Source organism: Eptatretus burgeri, chromosome 3 (genome assembly GCF_056783735.1).
Source record: "Eptatretus burgeri isolate ZD-2024b chromosome 3, Ebu_testis_v1, whole genome shotgun sequence".
In the NCBI taxonomy this organism is placed as follows: domain Eukaryota; kingdom Metazoa; phylum Chordata; class Myxini; order Myxiniformes; family Myxinidae; genus Eptatretus; species Eptatretus burgeri.
Window position 1 is genome coordinate 7,955,672 of NC_140963.1, and position 18,829 is coordinate 7,974,500.

At 40.2% G+C, this 18,829-nt stretch overlaps 2 protein-coding genes across 2 annotated transcripts in view; one reads left to right on the forward strand and one right to left on the reverse strand.

The window, feature by feature from the left end:
- The first annotated feature begins 778 nt into the window (after positions 1-778).
- LOC147029363 (uncharacterized) lies at positions 779-2,378 on the forward strand. Its single transcript, XM_085872078.1, has 3 exons — positions 779-1,354; positions 1,513-1,654; positions 2,018-2,378. The coding sequence occupies exons 1-3, from the start codon at positions 1,229-1,231 to the stop codon at positions 2,311-2,313; spliced, it is 564 nt and encodes a 187-aa protein (XP_085728204.1). The 5' UTR covers positions 779-1,228; the 3' UTR covers positions 2,314-2,378.
- An 11,917-nt stretch (positions 2,379-14,295) lies between these two features.
- The window catches only part of LOC147029364 (polyunsaturated fatty acid 5-lipoxygenase-like), a 129,340-nt gene continuing 124,806 nt past the window's right edge, over positions 14,296-18,829 (reverse strand). The window contains exon 15 of the mRNA XM_085872367.1: positions 14,296-17,036. Coding sequence (XP_085728493.1) covers positions 16,857-17,036 — 180 coding nt within the window. The 3' untranslated portion in view covers positions 14,296-16,856. The remainder of the gene's footprint in view (positions 17,037-18,829) is intronic.

The following is an 18,829-nucleotide window of genomic DNA, read 5'->3' on the forward strand; positions in this document are numbered from 1 at the left end:
ACATATATACATATATACATATATATATCCTCTTCAAATTTGAAGTCAATTGGATGAAATTTAAGGATTTTTTAAATACCACCTTAATTGTTGACCTTGGGCCTATGTTGACTTTTTGGTCCATGTTGGTCTCAAAAATAATTGGCTCGGTGAATTCAGTGACTTGAAATATAAATCCTCTTCAAATTTCAAGTCAATTGGATGAAAATTGAGGATTAAAAAAAATCTCTCCAAAGTTGTTGACTTTTGGCCTATATTGACCTTTTGACCTTAAAAACAATAAGGTTCTATCTCATGCCTAACTCTACTATGTAGTGCAGTTTCATAAAGATCAGTTTAAAATTGTGACCTGTAGGTGACAACCAGACAGACAGACAGACAAGCAGACAGAATAACAAGAAGACGATGAAATCGGATGAAAATTGAGGATTTTAGAAATATCCCACTAGTTGTTGACTTTTGGCCTATGTTTACCTTTTGACCTTTTGACCTCAAAACAATCGGCTTCTTCCTTATGACAAACTCTACCATGTGGTGAAGTTTCGTGAAGATCGGTTGAAAATTGTGACCTGTAGGTGACAAACAGACAGACAGACAGAGAGGGATGAAAACATAACCTCCTTCACCTTCGGTGGTGGAGGTAATTATCACCAATGTCTCTTTCTGCCTCCAACACCCCGCCCACTCCCCTAAATCACGCCCACTTCACCAAACCTCGCCCACTCCCCTAAATCACGCCCACTCCACCAAACCCTGCCCACTTCACCAAACCCCGCCCACTCCCCTAAATCACGCCCACTTCACCAAACCCCGCCCACTTCCCTAAACCCCGCCCCCTGCCCCAAATCAACATTCATTTCCACACCTGGCTGACCTTGTCGTGTTCGATCATCTGTCTGTGATTAATGATTATGGTTAATATTCTGACTTGGACAAAACGATTGTTGTAAAACAATTCTATTTCAAATATGGAGAATAAATAATTGTGAACTTTCCGTTACAGGTGAATGAACAGTGAGCAAGGAGAGCAGGATGCCAAATGAATGTGACGTATTTTGTGGGTAAAACAGGACTTTTCACCAAATTCGGTGAAAAATTATCAAATAATAAATAAACTGTCGATAACAAGTATTCGTGACGTCGATTCGAGTGCATAACCGTCACAACCAGAGATCCGTTTATAACCGTTGTTACCTTGGTAACGACATTTGAGTTTCCAACCGCCACCATGTGGAGGATAAAGTTCATGGTGTTCCTCTCTCTCATGAGAAGTGTCATGCAAACGATGTGGTTCACACAGGTAGAGAAACCTGGAGTGGAACTTCACAGGAACCGACAATCTGTGGATGGACAGGTACGTGTGGGGAAAATGGGTTCAGTTGGGAAGGTGGGAGTGAGACGTTACTGTGTGGGTGCTCCAGGTGGACTTGAATGGAGGGCGTTGCAGTTACACAGTTAGTGGGACCAAATGTCCTTTTTGGTCTTCATATCACTTCCTTTTTTCTTTCCTAGGAACTCGTGATTCATGGCAGCATCTCACCAGGGCAGCCTTCCCTGTGGGGTTCCCCCGAGGATGGAACAGCACGGGTGATAAACAGGGTGATTGAGGATCCCAGTTTTGAACCCGAACGTGCAATGGTGTGGCCCGTGCACGGTAAGTAGAGGTCGGAGGTGATCACGTGATTCAAACACGTTACAGCCTTAATGGAGAGGGTCACATCCAGCACAACTCAAGGTGTCATCACGTGTACTTCAAGGAATGCGTTTGTCACCATCACGTGATCTTTTATGTATATATATATATATATATATATATATATATATATATATATATATATATATATATATATATATATATATATATATATATATATATGTATATATATATATATATATATATATAGATATGTATATATATATATATATATATATATAGATATGTATATATATATATATATATATATACATATTTCGTCCCTTTCTTTATCCCTCTCCCAACCTCAAACCTGATCTCCAGAATTGGACCTGGAAGATGGAGTCCTGCTCTTGGTGGACGTGCCAGGGAGCAAGGAGGACGTGCCAGACTCGGAGGAAGAATTTCTGGAGTTTCAGGAAGAATTTCCTGTAATGGAGGAATCTCCTTCCACTCGGCTATTCCACATAATTAGTTTAATATTTAACCTGATTGACTTTTGTACATTCCTTTATTGGATGAACTTGCTGAGAAAACGTCTCATTCGACGTTGGGACTCGAACCACAAACGTGGAAACAAAAGAAGAAAGAGGAGACGTCGCAAGAACGTGAAACGTTGATGTCCACGGTCGTTTGTGTTTACATTTTTGAAAGTTCTTTGTGTGTTTCATTCAAATAAAAATTTACTGTTTCATTCATTCCTCCTGTTGGAATATTATTTACACTCCATTTTTCTTCTGTTCCTCGAACACATAAAATAATATCAGTTTATAAGTTTGTAACAGGATTCAAGACCTTGGTGCAACGTGAGAGTGTGCTCCAGTTTGAAACACACAAACAAACCTGTGTGTTCCAACAACACAAACGGAAACATTACAATACGTTTAAAACACATACTTTACACAAGTATTGCTTCAACAAGATACTGTTAAATTATACAAGCATGTCATCAAGTTGATCCCATCATATTCATAAACTGTAAACTAGGTGTCTACAAATCGTTTACTAATAATCCATACTGACAATAAAGGAATAACATCTTAAGACCATTCCATTCACGGATATGAAGGAAAGAAACAAGGTCAAGCACTTACCTTCAAACATTGAGAAACCTGTGTATCTTCACTCCAAAATACAAGGCACACAATCACAGCACCACTCCTTGGTGACAGTGTAATATCTCACATCCCAGCCATCGAATCACGTGAGCAAGACCCATCAGGTTTCAAGAACTAGGTCTGGTCAAGTACTTTGCACAGCACAGCTCATGTCTGCACCAAAGGACATAAATGTCACTTCAACCAACGACATACATACACTACTACATGTAATGATGTCAAATCAAGAGAGGTTCTTACAATTATAAACTTACCCTGAAACTCGAGTTTCAAGACCTGCTCTGCAACAACCTCTCCGTGCTTGCTGAAGAGCATCTCACACAGGTGGGTTAATCAGTCCCTCTTTTGGACTCTTCCATTCCACTTTGGGTTGGTGGGAGGGGGAAGGGGGGGATGGACTGGTCCAAGTTGAGGGGCACAGAAGAACCGGTGCTGTAATTGTCTCAATGTTTCAGTCCAAACTGCATTGTCACGCACTTCCCTGCTTGAGAGTTGATGTCCCATCAACCATACATATCAAAAACTTGACATTTGCTGAACAACTGCGTCATTAATAAGTTTCATTGAGCAATGGTTGCTGAGAATTTTAGATCGACACCAGTCACAGAATTTGCTCCCTGAAGTACAGATGTTGGCAAATGGTGGGGGTTGGGGGGGTACCCTACATTTTAGGGAGACGACCTTTTCAGCACATCACGTGTACGGTCAAATTGCATCGTCCATGTTTGACCATCTTCAGGAACATCGTCCACTTTTGATTTTTTGACTGACGGGATGGTGGGGGTTCAGATCCGCTGCGATCGGTACCATCAGCAATCGCAAAGACTTCAGGGGCAGGAACACCTGTGACTTCAACTGCACTTCTTTCTCATGATGTTTCAGCATCGACCTCAGGATGTGGAGTGGGCCTCCTCAGAACTCAGGACATGCACGTCATCCACGCAGAATTCAACGCCACAATCTCACTCGTCAGCAGTTGAGCATCACCAGCTGCCGCTTCAAGTTCCGCTACACCAGGGAGCATGCTGTTTGATTCCATGCTTTCCACAAGGCATTTGGCATTAAGCATCTCCCTTTTGTTAACTGTCTTTTGGGGTTGCCCTCCATTTACAGGCTCAACTAGAGGGGGAGCACTCGGGAGAGTGCAAAACCTCCGCCGCCAATACTGCTGGGTCACTCAAGTGAACCTTATATCTTATTCATTAAATATGATGTCAACAGTGCTGACAGTTATAGTTCTTTTCTCCAACATTTTTTTTGGGGGGGAGGGGTTGGAAATCACCTAAAACATGCAAAAAAAAAAAATCGAAATTTTGTTGAAAAAACAGTTGCAAATTTTTTTTTCTCTAACAATTTTTTTTTGGGGGGGGGGTGTTGGAAATCACTTAAAACATGTAGAAATGCAAAAAAAAAATTCCCCTTTTTTGGGGGGGTAACAATTTTTTTTTGGGGGGGGGGGTTGGAAATCACTTAAAACATGTAAAAATGCAAAAAAATAAAAAAATGTCTCAAACAATTTTTTTGGGGGGTGGGGATTGGAAATCACTTAAAATATGTAGAAATGCATAAAAAAATTTTCTCTAACAATTTCTTTGGGGGGGTAACAATTTTTTTCAGGGGGGTTGGAAATCACTTAAAACATGTAGAAATGACAAAAAAATTCATTTTTGGGGGAGGGGTTGGAAATCACTTAAAACATGTAAAAATGCAAAAAAAAAATTTTCTCAAACAATTTTTTTTTGGGGGGGGGTTGGAAATCACTTAAATATGTAGAAATGCAAAAAAAACAATTTTTCTCTAAGAAGGTTTTGGCGGGGGGTAACAATTTTTTTTTGGGGGGGGGGGGTTGGAAATCCCTTAAAACATGAAGAGATGCAAAAAAAAAATTCTCTTTATTTTGGGGGGGAGTAAAAAAAAAATTGGGGGGGGGGGGGTTGGAAATCACTTAAAACATGTAAAAATGCAAGAAAAAAATTTCTCTAACAATATTTTTTTGGGGGGGGACCAAGTACAAAATTTAATGGCATGATCCTTGGACCATACCTAATCCCCCCACCTAGTTTCGTCGAAATCCGTCGAGTAGTTTTTTCCGTAATACTGTTCACAAACAAACAGACAAACAAAAAAACAAACAAACAGAAAGGGGTGAAAACAGTAACCTCCATCCATCTTCGAAGATGGCGGAGGTTAAAGAGGGGGGGGGGCACTCGGGAGAGTGCAAAACCTCCGCCGCCAATACTGCTGGGTCACTCAAGTGAACCTTATATCTTATTCATTAAATATGATGTCAACAGTGCTGACAGAGTTATAGTTCTTTTCCCCAACATTTTTTTTTGGGGGGGGGGGTGGAAATCACTTAAAACATGTAAAAATGCAAAAAAAATTAAAAAAATGTCTCAAACAATTTTTTTTGGGGGGGGGATTGGAAATCACTTAAAATATGTAGAAATGCAAAAAAAAATTTTTTTCTCTAACAATTTTTGGGGGGTAACAATTTTTTTTTTTTGGGGGGGGTTGGAAATCACTTAAAACATGTAGAAATGAAAAAAAATTCATTTTTGGGGGAGGGGTTGGAAATCACTTAAAACATGTAAAAATGCAAAAAAAAAAATTTTCTCAAACAATTTTTTTTTTGGGGGGGGGGTTGGAAATCACTTAAATATGTAGAAATGCAAAAAAAAAAAACAATTTTTCTCTAACAATGTTTTGGGGTGGGTAACAATTTTTTTGGGGGGGGTTGGAAATCCCTTAAAACATGTAGAGATGCAAAAAAAATTCTCTTTATTTTGGGGGAGTAAAAAAAATTGGGGGGTTGGAAATCACTTAAAACATGTGGAAATGCAAAAAAAAAAATTTTCTCAAACAATTTTTTTTGGGGGGGGGTTGGAAATCACTTAAAATATGTAGAAATGCAAAAAGAAAAACAATTTTTCTCTAACAATGTTTTGGGGGTGGGTAACAATTTTTTTTGGGGGGGTTGGAAATCCCTTAAAACATGTAAAAATGCAAAAAAAAAAAATTTCTCTAACAATTTTTTTGGGGGGGGGGGACCAAGTACAAAATTTAATGGCATGATCCTTGGACCATACCTAATCCCCCCACCAAGTTTCGTCGAAATCCGTCGAGTAGTTTTTGCGTAATACTGTTCACAAACAAACAGACAAACAAAAAAACAAACAAACAGAAAGGGGTGAAAACAGTAACCTCCATCCATCTTCGAAGATGGCGGAGGTTAAAGAGGGGGGGGCACTCGGGAGAGTGCAAAACCTCCGCCGCCAATACTGCTGGGTCACTCAAGTGAACCTTATATCTTATTCATTAAATATGATGTCAACAGTGCTGACAGAGTTATAGTTCTTTTCCCCAACATTTTTTTTTGGGGGGGGGGTGGAAATCACTTAAAACATGTAAAAATGCAAATAAAAAATCGAAATTTTGTTGAAAAAAAAGTTGCGAAATTTTTTTTCTCTCAATTTTTTTTGGGGGGGGGGGTTGGAAAGCACTTAAAACATGTAGAAATGCAGAAAAATTCTCTTTTTTGGGGGGGGAAGCAATTTTTTTGGGGGGGTTGGAAATCACTTAAAACATGTAAAAATGCAAAAAAATTCTTTTCTCAAACAATTTTTGGGGGGAGTTGGAAATCACTTAAAATATGTAGAAATGCAAAAAAAAAAAAAAAAATTCTCCAACAATTTCTTTTGGGGGGGGGTTGGAAATCACTTAAAACATGTAGAAATGCAAAAAATATATATATTTCTTTTTTTGGGGGTGGGGGTAACAATTTTTGTGGGGCGGGTTGGAAATCACTTTAAACATGGAGAAATGCAAAAAAAAAATTTCTCGAACAATTTTTTTGGGGGAGGGGTAAAAAAAAAATTTGGGGGGGGGGGGTTGGAAATCACTTAAAACATGTAGAATTGCAAAAAAAAATTTTTTTCTCTAACAATTTTTTTTGGGGGTGTGGACCAAGTCCAAAATTTAATGGCATGATCCTTGGACCATACCTCACCCCCCCCTCCACCAAGTTTCGTTGAAATCCATCAAGGGGTTTTTCTGTAATACTGTTCACAAGCAAACAAACAAACAGAAAGGGGTGAAAACAGTAACCTCCATCCATCTTCGAAGATGGCGGAGGTTAAAAAAAAAATCTTTTTTGTGGGGGGGATGGAAATCACTTAAAACATGTAGAAATGCAAAAAAAAAAAAAATTCTCACAATTTTTTTTGGGGGGAGGTAACAATTTTTTTGGGGGGGGGTGGAAATCACTTAAAACATGTAGAAATGCAAAAAAAATTCATTTTTGAGGGAGGGGTTGGAAATCACTTAAAACATGTAAAAATGCAAAAAAAAAAAAAATTTTCTCAAACAATTTTTTTGGGGGGGGGGGGGTTGGAAATCACTTAAAATATGTAGAAATGCAAAAAGAAAAACAATTTTTCTCTAACAATGTTTTGGGGGTGGGTAACAATTTTTTTGGGGGGGGGTTGGAAATCCCTTAAAACATGTAAAAATGCAAAAAAAAAAAAAATTCTCTAACAATTTTTTTTGGGGGGGGGGACCAAGTACAAAATTTAATGGCATGATCCTTGGACCATACCTAATCCCCCCACCAAGTTTCGTCGAAATCCGTCGAGTAGTTTTTCCGTAATACTGTTCACAAACAAACAGACAAACAAAAAAACAAACAAACAGAAAGGGGTGAAAACAGTAACCTCCATCCATCTTCGAATATGGCGGAGGTTAAAGAGGGGGGGGGCACTCGGGAGAGTGCAAAACCTCCACCGCCAATACTGCTGGGTCACTCAAGTGAACCTTATATCTTATTCATTAAATATGATGTCAACAGTGCTGACAGAGTTATAGTTCTTTTCCCCAACATTTTTTTTTGGGGGGGGGGGTGGAAATCACTTAGAACATGTAAAAATGCAAAAAAAATTAAAAAAATGTCTCAAACAATTTTTGGGGGGGTTTGGAAATCAGTTAAAATATGTAGAAATGCAAAAAAGAAATTTTTTCTCTAACAATTTTGGGGGGGGGGGGTAACAATTTTTTGGGGGGTTGAAATCACTTAAAGCATGTAGAAATGCAAAAAAAATTCAATTTTTTTTGGGGGGGGTTGGAAATCACTTAAAACATGTAGAAATGAAAAAAAATTCATTTTGGGGGAGGGGTTGGAAATCACTTAAAACATGTAAAAATGCAAAAAAAAATTTTTTTCTCAAACAATTTTTTTTTGGGGGGGGGGGGGGGGTTGGAAATCACTTAAAATATGTAGAAATGCAAAAAGAAAAACAATTTTTCTCTAACAATGTTTTGGGGGTGGGTAACAATTTTTTTTGGGGGGGGTTGGAAATCCCTTAAAACATGTAAAAATGCCAAAAAAAAAATTTCTCTAACAATTTTTTTTTGGGGGGGGGAACCAAGTACAAAATTTAATGGCATGATCCTTGGACCATACCTAATCCCCCCACCAAGTTTCGTCGAAATCCGTCGAGTAGTTTTTCCGTAATACTGTTCACAAACAAACAGACAAACAAAAAAACAAACAGAAAGGGGTGAAAACAGTAACCTCCATCCATCTTCGAATATGGCGGAGGTTAAAGAGGGGGGGGGGGGCACTCGGGAGAGTGCAAAATCTCCGCCGCCAATACTGCTGGGTCACTCAAGTGAACCTTATATCTTATTCATTAAATATGATGTCAACAGTGCTGACAGAGTTATAGTTCTTTTCCCCAACATTTTTTTTTGGGGGGGGGTGGAAATCACTTAAATCATGTAAAAATGCAAAAAAAATTAAAAAAATGTCTCAAACAATTTTTGTGGGGGGTTTGGAAATCACTTAAAATATGTAGAAATGCAAAAAAAAAAATTTTTCTCTAACAATTTTTGGGGGGGTAACAATTTTTTGGGGGGTTGGAAATCACTTAAAGCATGTAGAAATGCAAAAAAAATTCAATTTTTTTTTGGGGGGGGGTTGGAAATCACTTAAAACATGTAGAAATGAAAAAAAAATTCATTTTGGGGAGGGGTTGGAAATCACTTAAAACATGTAAAAATGCAAAAAAAATTTTTTCTCAAACAATTTTTTTGGGGGGGGGGGGTTGGAAATCACTTAAAATATGTAGAAATGCAAAAAGAAAAACAATTTTTCTCTAACAATGTTTTGGGGGTGGGTAACAATTTTTTTGGGGGGGGGTTGGAAATCCCTTAAAACATGTAAAAATGCAAAAAAAAAAATTTCTCTAACAATTTTTTTTTTGGGGGGGGAACCAAGTACAAAATTTAATGGCATGATCCTTGGACCATACCTAATCCCCCCACCAAGTTTCGTCGAAATCCGTCGAGTAGTTTTTCCGTAATACTGTTCACAAACAAACAGACAAACAAAAAAACAAACAGAAAGGGGTGAAAACAGTAACCTCAATCCATCTTCGAATATGGCGGAGGTTAAAGAGGGGGGGGGCACTCGGGAGAGTGCAAAATCTCCGCCGCCAATACTGCTGGGTCACTCAAGTGAACCTTATATCTTATTCATTAAATATGATGTCAACAGTGCTGACAGAGTTATAGTTCTTTTCCCCAACATTTTTTTTTTTGGGGGGGGGGGTGGAAATCACTTAAAACATGTAAAAATGCAAAAAAAATTAAAAAAAATGTCTCAAACAATTTTTTTTTGGGGGGGGGGTTGGAAATCACTTAAAATATGTAGAAATGCAAAAAAAAAATTTTTTCTCTAACAATTTTTTGGGTGGGGGGTAACAATTTTTTTGATTGGTGGGAAATCACTTAAAGCATGTAGAAATGCAAAAAAAATTCAATTTTTTTTGGGGGGGGTTGGAAATCACTTAAAACATGTAGAAATGAAAAAAAATTCATTTTTGGGGGAGGGGTTGGAAATCACTTAAAACATGTAAAAATGCAAAAAAAATTTTTTTTCTCAAACAATTTTTTTTGGGGGGGAGGTTGGAAATCACTTAAAATATGTAGAAATGCAAAAAGAAAAACAATTTTTCTCTAACAATGTTTTGGGGGTGGGTAACAATTTTTTTTGGGGGGGGGGGGTTGGAAATCCCTTAAAACATGTAAAAATGCAAAAAAAATAATTTCTCTAACAATTTTTTTTTTGGGGGGGGGACCAAGTACAAAATTTAATGGCATGATCCTTGGACCATACCTAACCCCCCCACCAAGTTTCGTCGAAATCCGTCAAGTAGTTTTTCCGTAATACTGTTCACAAACAAACAGACAAACAAAAAAACAAACAAACAGAAAGGGGTGAAAACAGTAACCTCCATCCATCTTCGAAGATGGCGGAGGTTAAAGAGGGGGGGGGGGCACTCAGGAGAGTGCAAAACCTCCGCCGCCAATACTGCTGGGTCACTCAAGTGAACCTTATATCTTATTCATTAAATATGATGTCAACAGTGCTGACAGAGTTATAGTTCTTTTCCCCAACATTTTTTTTTTTTGGGGGGGGGGGTGGAAATCACTTAAAACATGTAAAAATGCAAATAAAAAATCGAAATTTTGTTGAAAAAAAGTTGCGAAATTTTTTTTTTCTCTCAATTTTTTTTTTGGGGGGGGGGGGGGTTGGAAATCACTTAAAACATGTAGAAATGCAAAAAAATTCTCTTTTTGGGGGGAAGCAATTTTTTTTGGGGGGGGTTGGAAATCACTTAAAACATGTAAAAATGCAAAAAAAATTCTTTTCTCAAACAATTTTTGGGGGGGAGTTGGAAATCACTTAAAATATGTAGAAATGCAAAAAAAAAAAAAAATTCTCCAACAATTTCTTTTGGGGGGGGTTGGAAATCACTTAAAACATGTAGAAATGCAAAAAATATATATTTCTCTTTTTTTGGGGGTGGGGGTAACAATTTTTGGGGGGCGGGTTGGAAATCACTTTAAACATGTAGAAATGCAAAAAAAAAAATTCTCGAACAATTTTTTTGGGGGAGGGGTAAAAAAAAAATTTTTGGGGGGGGGGGGTTGGAAATCACTTAAAACATGTAGAAATGCAAAAAAAAAAAATTTTTCTCTAACAATTTTTTTTGGGGGTGTGGACCAAGTCCAAAATTTAATGGCATGATCCTTGGACCATACCTAACCCCCCCTCCACCAAGTTTCGTTGAAATCCATCAAGGAGTTTTTCTGTAATACTGTTCACAAGCAAACAAACAAACAGAAAGGGGTGAAAACAGTAACCTCCATCCATCTTCGAAGATGGCGGAGGTTAAAAAAAAATTCTTTTTTTGTGGGGGGGATGGAAATCACTTAAAACATGTAGAAATGCAAAAAAAAAAATTCTCTTTGGGGGGGATAAAAAAAAATTTGGGGGGGGTTGGAAATCACTTAAAACATGTAGAAATGACAAAAAAAATTCTCTAACAATTTTTTTTTGGGGGGGGGGACCAAGTCCAAAATTTAATGGCATGATCCTTGGACCATACCTAACCCCCCCCACCAAGTTTCGTCGAAATCCGTCGAGGAGTTTTTCCGTAATACTGTTCACAAACAAACAAACAAACAAACAGAAAGGGGTGAAAACAGTAACCTCCATCCATCTTCGAAGATGGCGGAGGTTAATTATATGTGTGACCACCAGTATTAAGGCACTTGACCACTTTGCGTGGTGTGGAATCGTAGACATCTTGTCTTGCTTTCACCCCTTATATTGCTATTATATCCCCGAGGAATACTTGTGGACCTATTGGCTCTACATCGGTAGCCCTGTGGTTATGAAGGGTCTTTCTTCATAGAACTTCTTTCTCTTTGTTCTTGGATGCCATCTCAAAGGCATGATTGAGCCTTCTGTGACGTTCGGTGATCCAATCATCCACTCAGCCATCTCCTTCAGAATGTGTGTGAAATCCTAGTCTGTAGTCAAATGGGAGAACAGGTCTCTCCCAAAGAAAAGGTAGAGCGGCGACTATCCTGTGCAGGAATGAGGGGTACAGTTGTATGCATACTGCAGCTCCGGAAGGTACTCGGGCCACTTTTGTGTATTTTCCGGAGGCAGGGTGCGCAGTCGATCAAGAAGGGTGTGGTTAAACCACTCGCACGGCCCATTACCCTCTCGGTGATAGGGAGTGATATCGCTCATGATGATACCATACACCTTACAAAAGCTCTTGGATGATCTTCCTTTCCAAATTGTCCTCTTGAACACTGTGTATCTTATGTGAGACACCAAAACGAACTAACCACTCTCGCACTAGAACCCGCTTTATGGTTGAAGCCTTTTGGTTGTGGGTGGGAATTGCTTCTGCAAACTTAGTGAAAACATCAGTAAGTACAAGAACATGTTCAGTCTCATTGCTACTGGGGTCGAGGACAGTGAAGTCAACAGCAAGCACCTCTAAGGTCCAAGCCGCTGTCAGAGATCCCATGGAGAGGTGAAGTTGCTTCTCTACTTGGGAGAAAGTACAGCATTCACAGTTGGCAATGTCAAGAGCCATTCCTGGACAGTAGAATCACTTTCTTCTCAGAGCAGTTGTCTTTTCCGACGCCTGATGACCCGCCTGGTCATGCATTTCTTCCAGCTCTAGAACCTTGAGGCTGTTTGGAAGGATCAGTTGTTTTATCTCCCAACCATGATCCTGGATATGGGATGCTATCTTCTTTTATCCTTTTCCAGCATCTCAAAGGTTTGCGTGTCTGCTTCGACTCTTTCATGAGGTAGCCTCGGGCTGGGGGATGTTTGGTCTTCCAGTAAAAGTGAAGTCTACTGATGCCATTGTCGGTAAGTTGAAGTTGCTTGAGGTCTTCCTTTGCAATAGACGGCAAAAAATAAATCGTTTTTGGTTCTAGCCTTGTAGATCTAGTGTGGATTTCATTAATCAAGACCTCTGCAAAGCTTTGATGAATCCTTGTGCAGACTTCAGTTGGCATTGGGGTGTAGACACTGGCGTTGTGAGGGGGTGGTGAATGAGACAGCCGCCCCGAGCGGAATTTTTGGGGGGCGGTAAATTTGTTTTGTTGCATCTTTCACTATCGACACTTCTGAGGACAATTTTCCCGTGGCGTGTGAAAGCGCAAGCATGGAGCGGGGTGGGGGTTGAACTGTGCACATGGCCCTTCCCTCCATTCGCTGACCAATGGTTGTGGGCTACGACATCTCAAAGAAAGGGGGTGGACAAAAAGGAGCACTTGGAATGCTGGGAAACTAAACTGAAAGACGTGGCAGCGAGGTGTTCACATCTCGTTCCTGTGTTCACATCTCATCAGGGATGTGCCTCGAGACGAGAGAATTGGCACCCAGGGCAGACCCTTCCTTTGGCGAGATGAATAATTTTATTAGTTAAATGCACAGAAAACATGTCATGTTTGGAAGTAAAATTTCAAGCGGATTACAGTACTGTACCTGAAGGAAACAAATTGGAAATAAGAAAATGGATTTTAAGAGATTCTCGAGGTTATGGCATGTGCGGAAATGAAATGAAACCACGAACGCAGGCTTCTTCAGGCATTTTATAAGCATTCAGTCCCCATTCTAAAGTTGCATACAGATAAACTATGCCATATAAAGGGAGGGGCACTCTCTGCCTCTCTTGATTGCAATGTATCCAGTGATTCATAGCTATGATGAACAGGCATTCGATAATATCGTTTTGTTCTTGCATATGGCAGCTTCGCTGCCAGGTAGCTCTCATTTCTTGGTAGCACGGCTGTGCCACCGATGCTGTACCCTCTACCAGTACGTTGGTACTCATTTCTCTGACCTCGGAATGATGACAGGCTGAGTCAACCCTCCTGCTGTTCATTCAGCGGCCAATGTAGCTCGGACTAGAGATCCCAGGATTCTAAGCCAGTCACCCCAAGCCACGGCGCCAACACCAGGCTGGTTATAATATGAGCGAGGAAAGTGAAAAAAAAATATCCTTAAGAAATCGTTGCGGCCTGTTCCAAGTCAAGGCATGGTTGAGCAGGCTGAACAAAATGGCAAATTAAGACCCCAGCGACGTAACCCAGGATGCGCCTTAAGACCCCATTGAGAGCGAGGTGTTCGAGGATGCGCCTGATAAATTATCCTCGAAAGGAGTGTTATAATGAACCCAAACACACAATTTTCACTCATGTACTTCCTTGGAGTTTTCTTCGTATGCACGCAAAGTTTCAGGCTGCTCGATTTCATGTTATTGAGTTATGGAGGAGACACACACACACACACACACACACACACACACACACACACACACACACACACACACACACACACACACACACACACACACACACACACACACACACACACACACACAGTTATTAGTAGAGAAAATCGAGTTTGCTTGTATGCTTGATGAAAGCTTCATTCTTCTCAGGAAGAGGGTGTCGAGTGGAAGGAAATTTCTGGCAAATGCACATATGCAGTCCAAGCACCATTCTCTTCCCAACAACTTCACATGATATTACAACTATAGCTCATTGTTACCCTTTTGTTGAACAAAACAGTCACACATTTACAAATGGACAACAACAACACAACCAAGTCTGACATTTTATTTCAGAATCAAGCAGCAGAGACATTGAGTAAATTGTTATTTTTTTTAATCATACTTGTATCAGGAAAAGGAAAGCAATCAATTAAAATGATGCTATTCATGGCAATTCTGCTGTAAAAAGCAGAAATGGGTGCTCAAAATAATTCCAACAATACTCCCCCCCCCTCTACTCCCCTCCACAATCCTCAAATTCACCAGGTGTGGTTCCCTTTGGCTATTTCCATCTGAAAACAAAATAGAGCACCTTTCGATATCTGTTTGAGAACGATGGCAAAGTCAAAAAGCCTGTCTGCTATCGACCTTATGTCCAAGATTTGTGTGATCTGCAAATTTAGAAAACTCACTCAACCCCACTGTCCAAATCGTTGATGTAAATTATGAATAACAATGGTCCCAGCACTGAGCCCCAAGGAACCACACTACTTACATCCTCCCATTTGCTGCCACTCTGCTTCCAATCACAAATCTAGTTTCCATTACAGTTAGCTACACTACCAGCCACACGAAGAGCCCTCATCTTAAATAATCTCCGATGCAGTACTTCAAGAAATGCCTTCTGAAAGTCGAGATGTATTCCATCCCCTGCACAATTCCATCATCTCCACCCAATCAAAATGTACTTCGAAGAATTCTAATAGGTTTGTTAAACATGATCTCCCTTCGGTAAATCCAAAGGGCCCAGAAGTAAATGCCTTCTGAATGAAAGGACCCAGAAGCTTGAATGAAAGGATTTATTCCAGAGGATTGTTGAGAAAGTAGATGGGGGTGTGGGGGGGGGGGTTCTAAACGGTCCTTTTGTGGGAGACATAGTGAGAGTGTGAGATTTGTCCAGATTGAAAGACATGTTGCAGGTGTCGGACCAGTTTGCTATTTTACCCAGATCTGCAGTGAACGAAGAAGCTGCTGCTTGCTGGTCTGAGGGATGACAGATGGGACAGCAGAGGGTGGAGTCATCAGCAAAGTGATAAAGAAAAGAGGATTTTCCAGAGAATTGGAGAGATCATTGATGAATCGGTGGTCTTTCTGTCTTCTACTATCTCCTCTCCGGTCTCACTCCCACCAACCCCCCCGCTATGTCTTCAATATGACCCCCCCTCCCCATATTTCCACAGGGCGTTCAAGGTCCGCCAGCAACCCCCTTCTAGTAAAACGACCAAAATCACGAATCACTGCTCATCTTCATTCTTTCATTCCCCTTTTTACCCGCTTTTGGAATAAACTCCCTTACTCTGTTCAATCCCATTCTTTCCTCCAGGTCTTCAAAACAGCTGTTCACTGCCACCTCTTATCGTCTCCCATCCAAATCCTCGATCTTTTCTACCCCGTTAATCCACCCCAAACCCATCTCCTTCAAATTCCCTGCTTTCCTTCCTGAAAGCCCCTGGAATGCCCATCTTGTATACCCCGTGTTCCCCACCTCACCCCCTCTCCCTTCCACAGATCTACTAGTGTCTCTGTTCCAAAATGTTTTGTCCGCCCCCCTTGCTGTATGTTGCGTGTTAGCTCTCATACGAGCCTCGACAATGTATACAACAAAAAAATCCATGCGTATTACCTTTAACTAGTTTGAAACGATTCAAATGTCTCCCTATCCGTTCCTTAATTAACGTTTCCAACACCTTTCCCATAACTAAAGTCAAACCAACAGGTATATCATTCCCCTTTTCTTCCCTGCATCCTTTCTTTTCAATAATGGTGATATCTTTGCTACTCTCTAATCCTCCGGATTAGAGTTAAAGGTGTTCTTTCCAATATATAGATGCTTCTTCTCTTCCTCCACTCCGACATGGATCTCTCCCAAAAGCCCTTGTTCACCCCTGAGATAAATCCTCTCCACCATTGAAGTTCCCCTGTAACTATTCCCATGTAAATGTAGAAACAAAATAACTATTTATTAATCCTGCCAACTCACCCTCATCATCCACCAATTCTCCTTCACATTCATGTTCTTCAATCAAGAAATTTGCAATCAGCAATGAGATGCCGATGTTTTCATTTTTTCCATTTACCAGTACATATATGATTGTTAAAGAAATTTTTTACGAACTACTCATGCTTGTATATTGATAACATATAAATGTTGGCATCTTGGACGGCATTGTGAGTACCTGTCGTACAAACTTTCTGAAACCCCTCATGTCGGACAAGCATTGTATGATGTGTATTTTAAATACCTTTGGAGTTATTATGCTGAAATATAATATCAATTACAACCTTCTATCTGATCATTTTCTTTCTGCACAAAACTTTGCAAAATCCGCATTAAAGGTTGAGTGGGTATCTACTGTCGGCTCACAGATCAGTGATCAGAATATGTGGAATAAAATCATGAAATGCAATGTTTAAAATAGCAAGGGGATCCCCAAAACCACATGCAATGAAGAAAGAGGCAAAGCATGATTTTTCAATGGAATAACTCAAGAGCAAAGTTGCAATTTCCAAGAGCAAAATGTTTGTTGAAGGAAAGAAAAATTATGATTTCATGAATACAACAAAACAACAGGACAGTCGGTGCTGATCATGAGATCAAAGCAAAGAAACTCTCTATCGCACAATCCCGTTTTGGACGTTTTTTGGTTGGAAGTAAGGAAAGGATATGGGGCGCAGCTTATCCACACCGTCGAGGTGCTGTTGCAGCTTCTCAAGTGTTTCCTGGAAACGCTTGTAGGCCTCAATCGATGCCTCATCACCAAAGTATTGCTCAGTGTCATGACCCAGGGGTACCTGGAACAAGGCCACGTCAAATTCATCAGGACTTTACCTTTCATCATAAAACTCAAGGTTATTTAATTGATGTACAAACAGCAGGTAGGTGTTATGCAACCTTGCTTTTATTTAAGAGATTAAGCAGAAGCAATGACACAAATACACTGGTGGAGCACAGCATGTCAAAGTACAATACAGTACAGTAGAGTACAGTCCTGTACGCAGCAAGGCAATTGATGACTGGCCCTTCCTCTCTCTTCTCTCCTCTTACTATTCCCTACCATCTATGACATACATCCTAAATAAAATAACATTCACAAAGGCCCCTCCCTGCACAAACTACTCATAATTACTGGACAATTGTAGAACCATATTCTGCTCAAAATTGCTCGTGAGGTCCAGATAATACAATATCCGGAAGCAACTAGTAATATTTCCAACTCTCGCAATCTTTCCACACCGCTTGAATCTAAATACAAGATAAACAAGAAGATGTCGTGCAGAACACGATACTTGCAAAATCCATAAAACAAATTTGACTTCAAAAATAATTGGCGGTTTAATTCAATGACGAAATATGCAACACCTCTTCAAATTTCAAGTCAATCAGATGAAAATTGACAATTTTAAAAATAACAGGAAAAAAAAAAATCAAAGAAATTGAAAGGGAACGGTCTGGTGTCTTGTGTAACATCGACCTACCTTTGCGGTCTAGAGACAAGTGGCGCTCACAGAGAGACAACAACAGAGGTTGTAGGTATGCGAGAACAACTGGGTCAGGAGATTTGCAGGAGTGAAGAGGGTGGATAGAAGGAAGATGGATGAACTGAGGGGGGAGAATGGTGTGCAAGTAAGCTTGATGGAGATATTGGTAAAACCTGGCTGAAGTGAGCTGGTCAGGTGGTGCGGATGGAGAAAGGGAGAATGGCAAAGGAAGCAGATAAGTCCAATGGAGCAAGGAAGGAAGAAAAGACGTCGACCGCAGCCGAGATGGGAAGATCTGTAAGGAACGATATCAATAATGTGGGAATGGATGGAGAGTGAAGAGAGTTGGCTGAGGACAGAGGGAAGTGGAGAAGTATCGTGTTCAAGTCAAGGCAAAAGATTGGCACCATTGAACCTCATTAAAGGAAACAGGAGATGAAGAAGAACCAGAAGTGGATTACATGAAGAATGTGATCTTCATGTAATGAATCAGAAAATCCCGGATTTGCTGGGGAGGGCCAGGGGACTGAAAGAGCAGAGGGAGCAATATTGGAGAAGTGGCGGGAGAATACTGAGACCATTGACCTGCTTGCGATATGAAACCAACAGACCTTGTGTTTCAACTTCTTCGGGGAGATGATCATAATTTTGAGGGTTTTAGATTCCACAGAATCCAGGAGAAGCAGATGTGTTGGCAGAGCACCAGCCCATAGTGGAGATCAGCACAACAATGAGCTTCAGACAAAATCCTTGTTCACTCTGGGAATCCTCCATCGATCGAAGTCCATTTTTTGGAAAATCATATCTACTCAGTCTGATGCTGGCTTTGGAAGCCACCTTTGCCCTATGGTTGGCCCAGTAAAGGTCAGGGCTGATGGGAAGGCCTCGAAGATCAAGTGACTGAATCGCTTCCAGTGGATGACCAAGGAAATACAAGTAGATAGGTGGGGTCATGTAGTGATCATTCAAAAGCGATATGGAGAGACAGTGGGATTTTTCTGGATTGAAAGACATGTTCTATTTCTCAGACCAGAGTATAATAATTTTCAGATCAGCAGAGAGAGAGAGAGAGAGAGAGAGAGAGAGAGAGAGAGAGAGAGAGAGAG

Excerpts from the sequence above, each read along its gene's own strand:
- LOC147029363 (XM_085872078.1), top strand. The coding sequence starts at position 1,229 with ATGTGGAGGATAAAGTTCATGGTGTTCCTCTCTCTCATGAGAAGTGTC. Across the intron at positions 1,355-1,512 it reads GACAATCTGTGGATGGACAG|GAACTCGTGATTCATGGCAG; the intron begins GTACGTGTGGGG and ends TTTCTTTCCTAG. Across the intron at positions 1,655-2,017 it reads AATGGTGTGGCCCGTGCACG|AATTGGACCTGGAAGATGGA; the intron begins GTAAGTAGAGGT and ends CCTGATCTCCAG.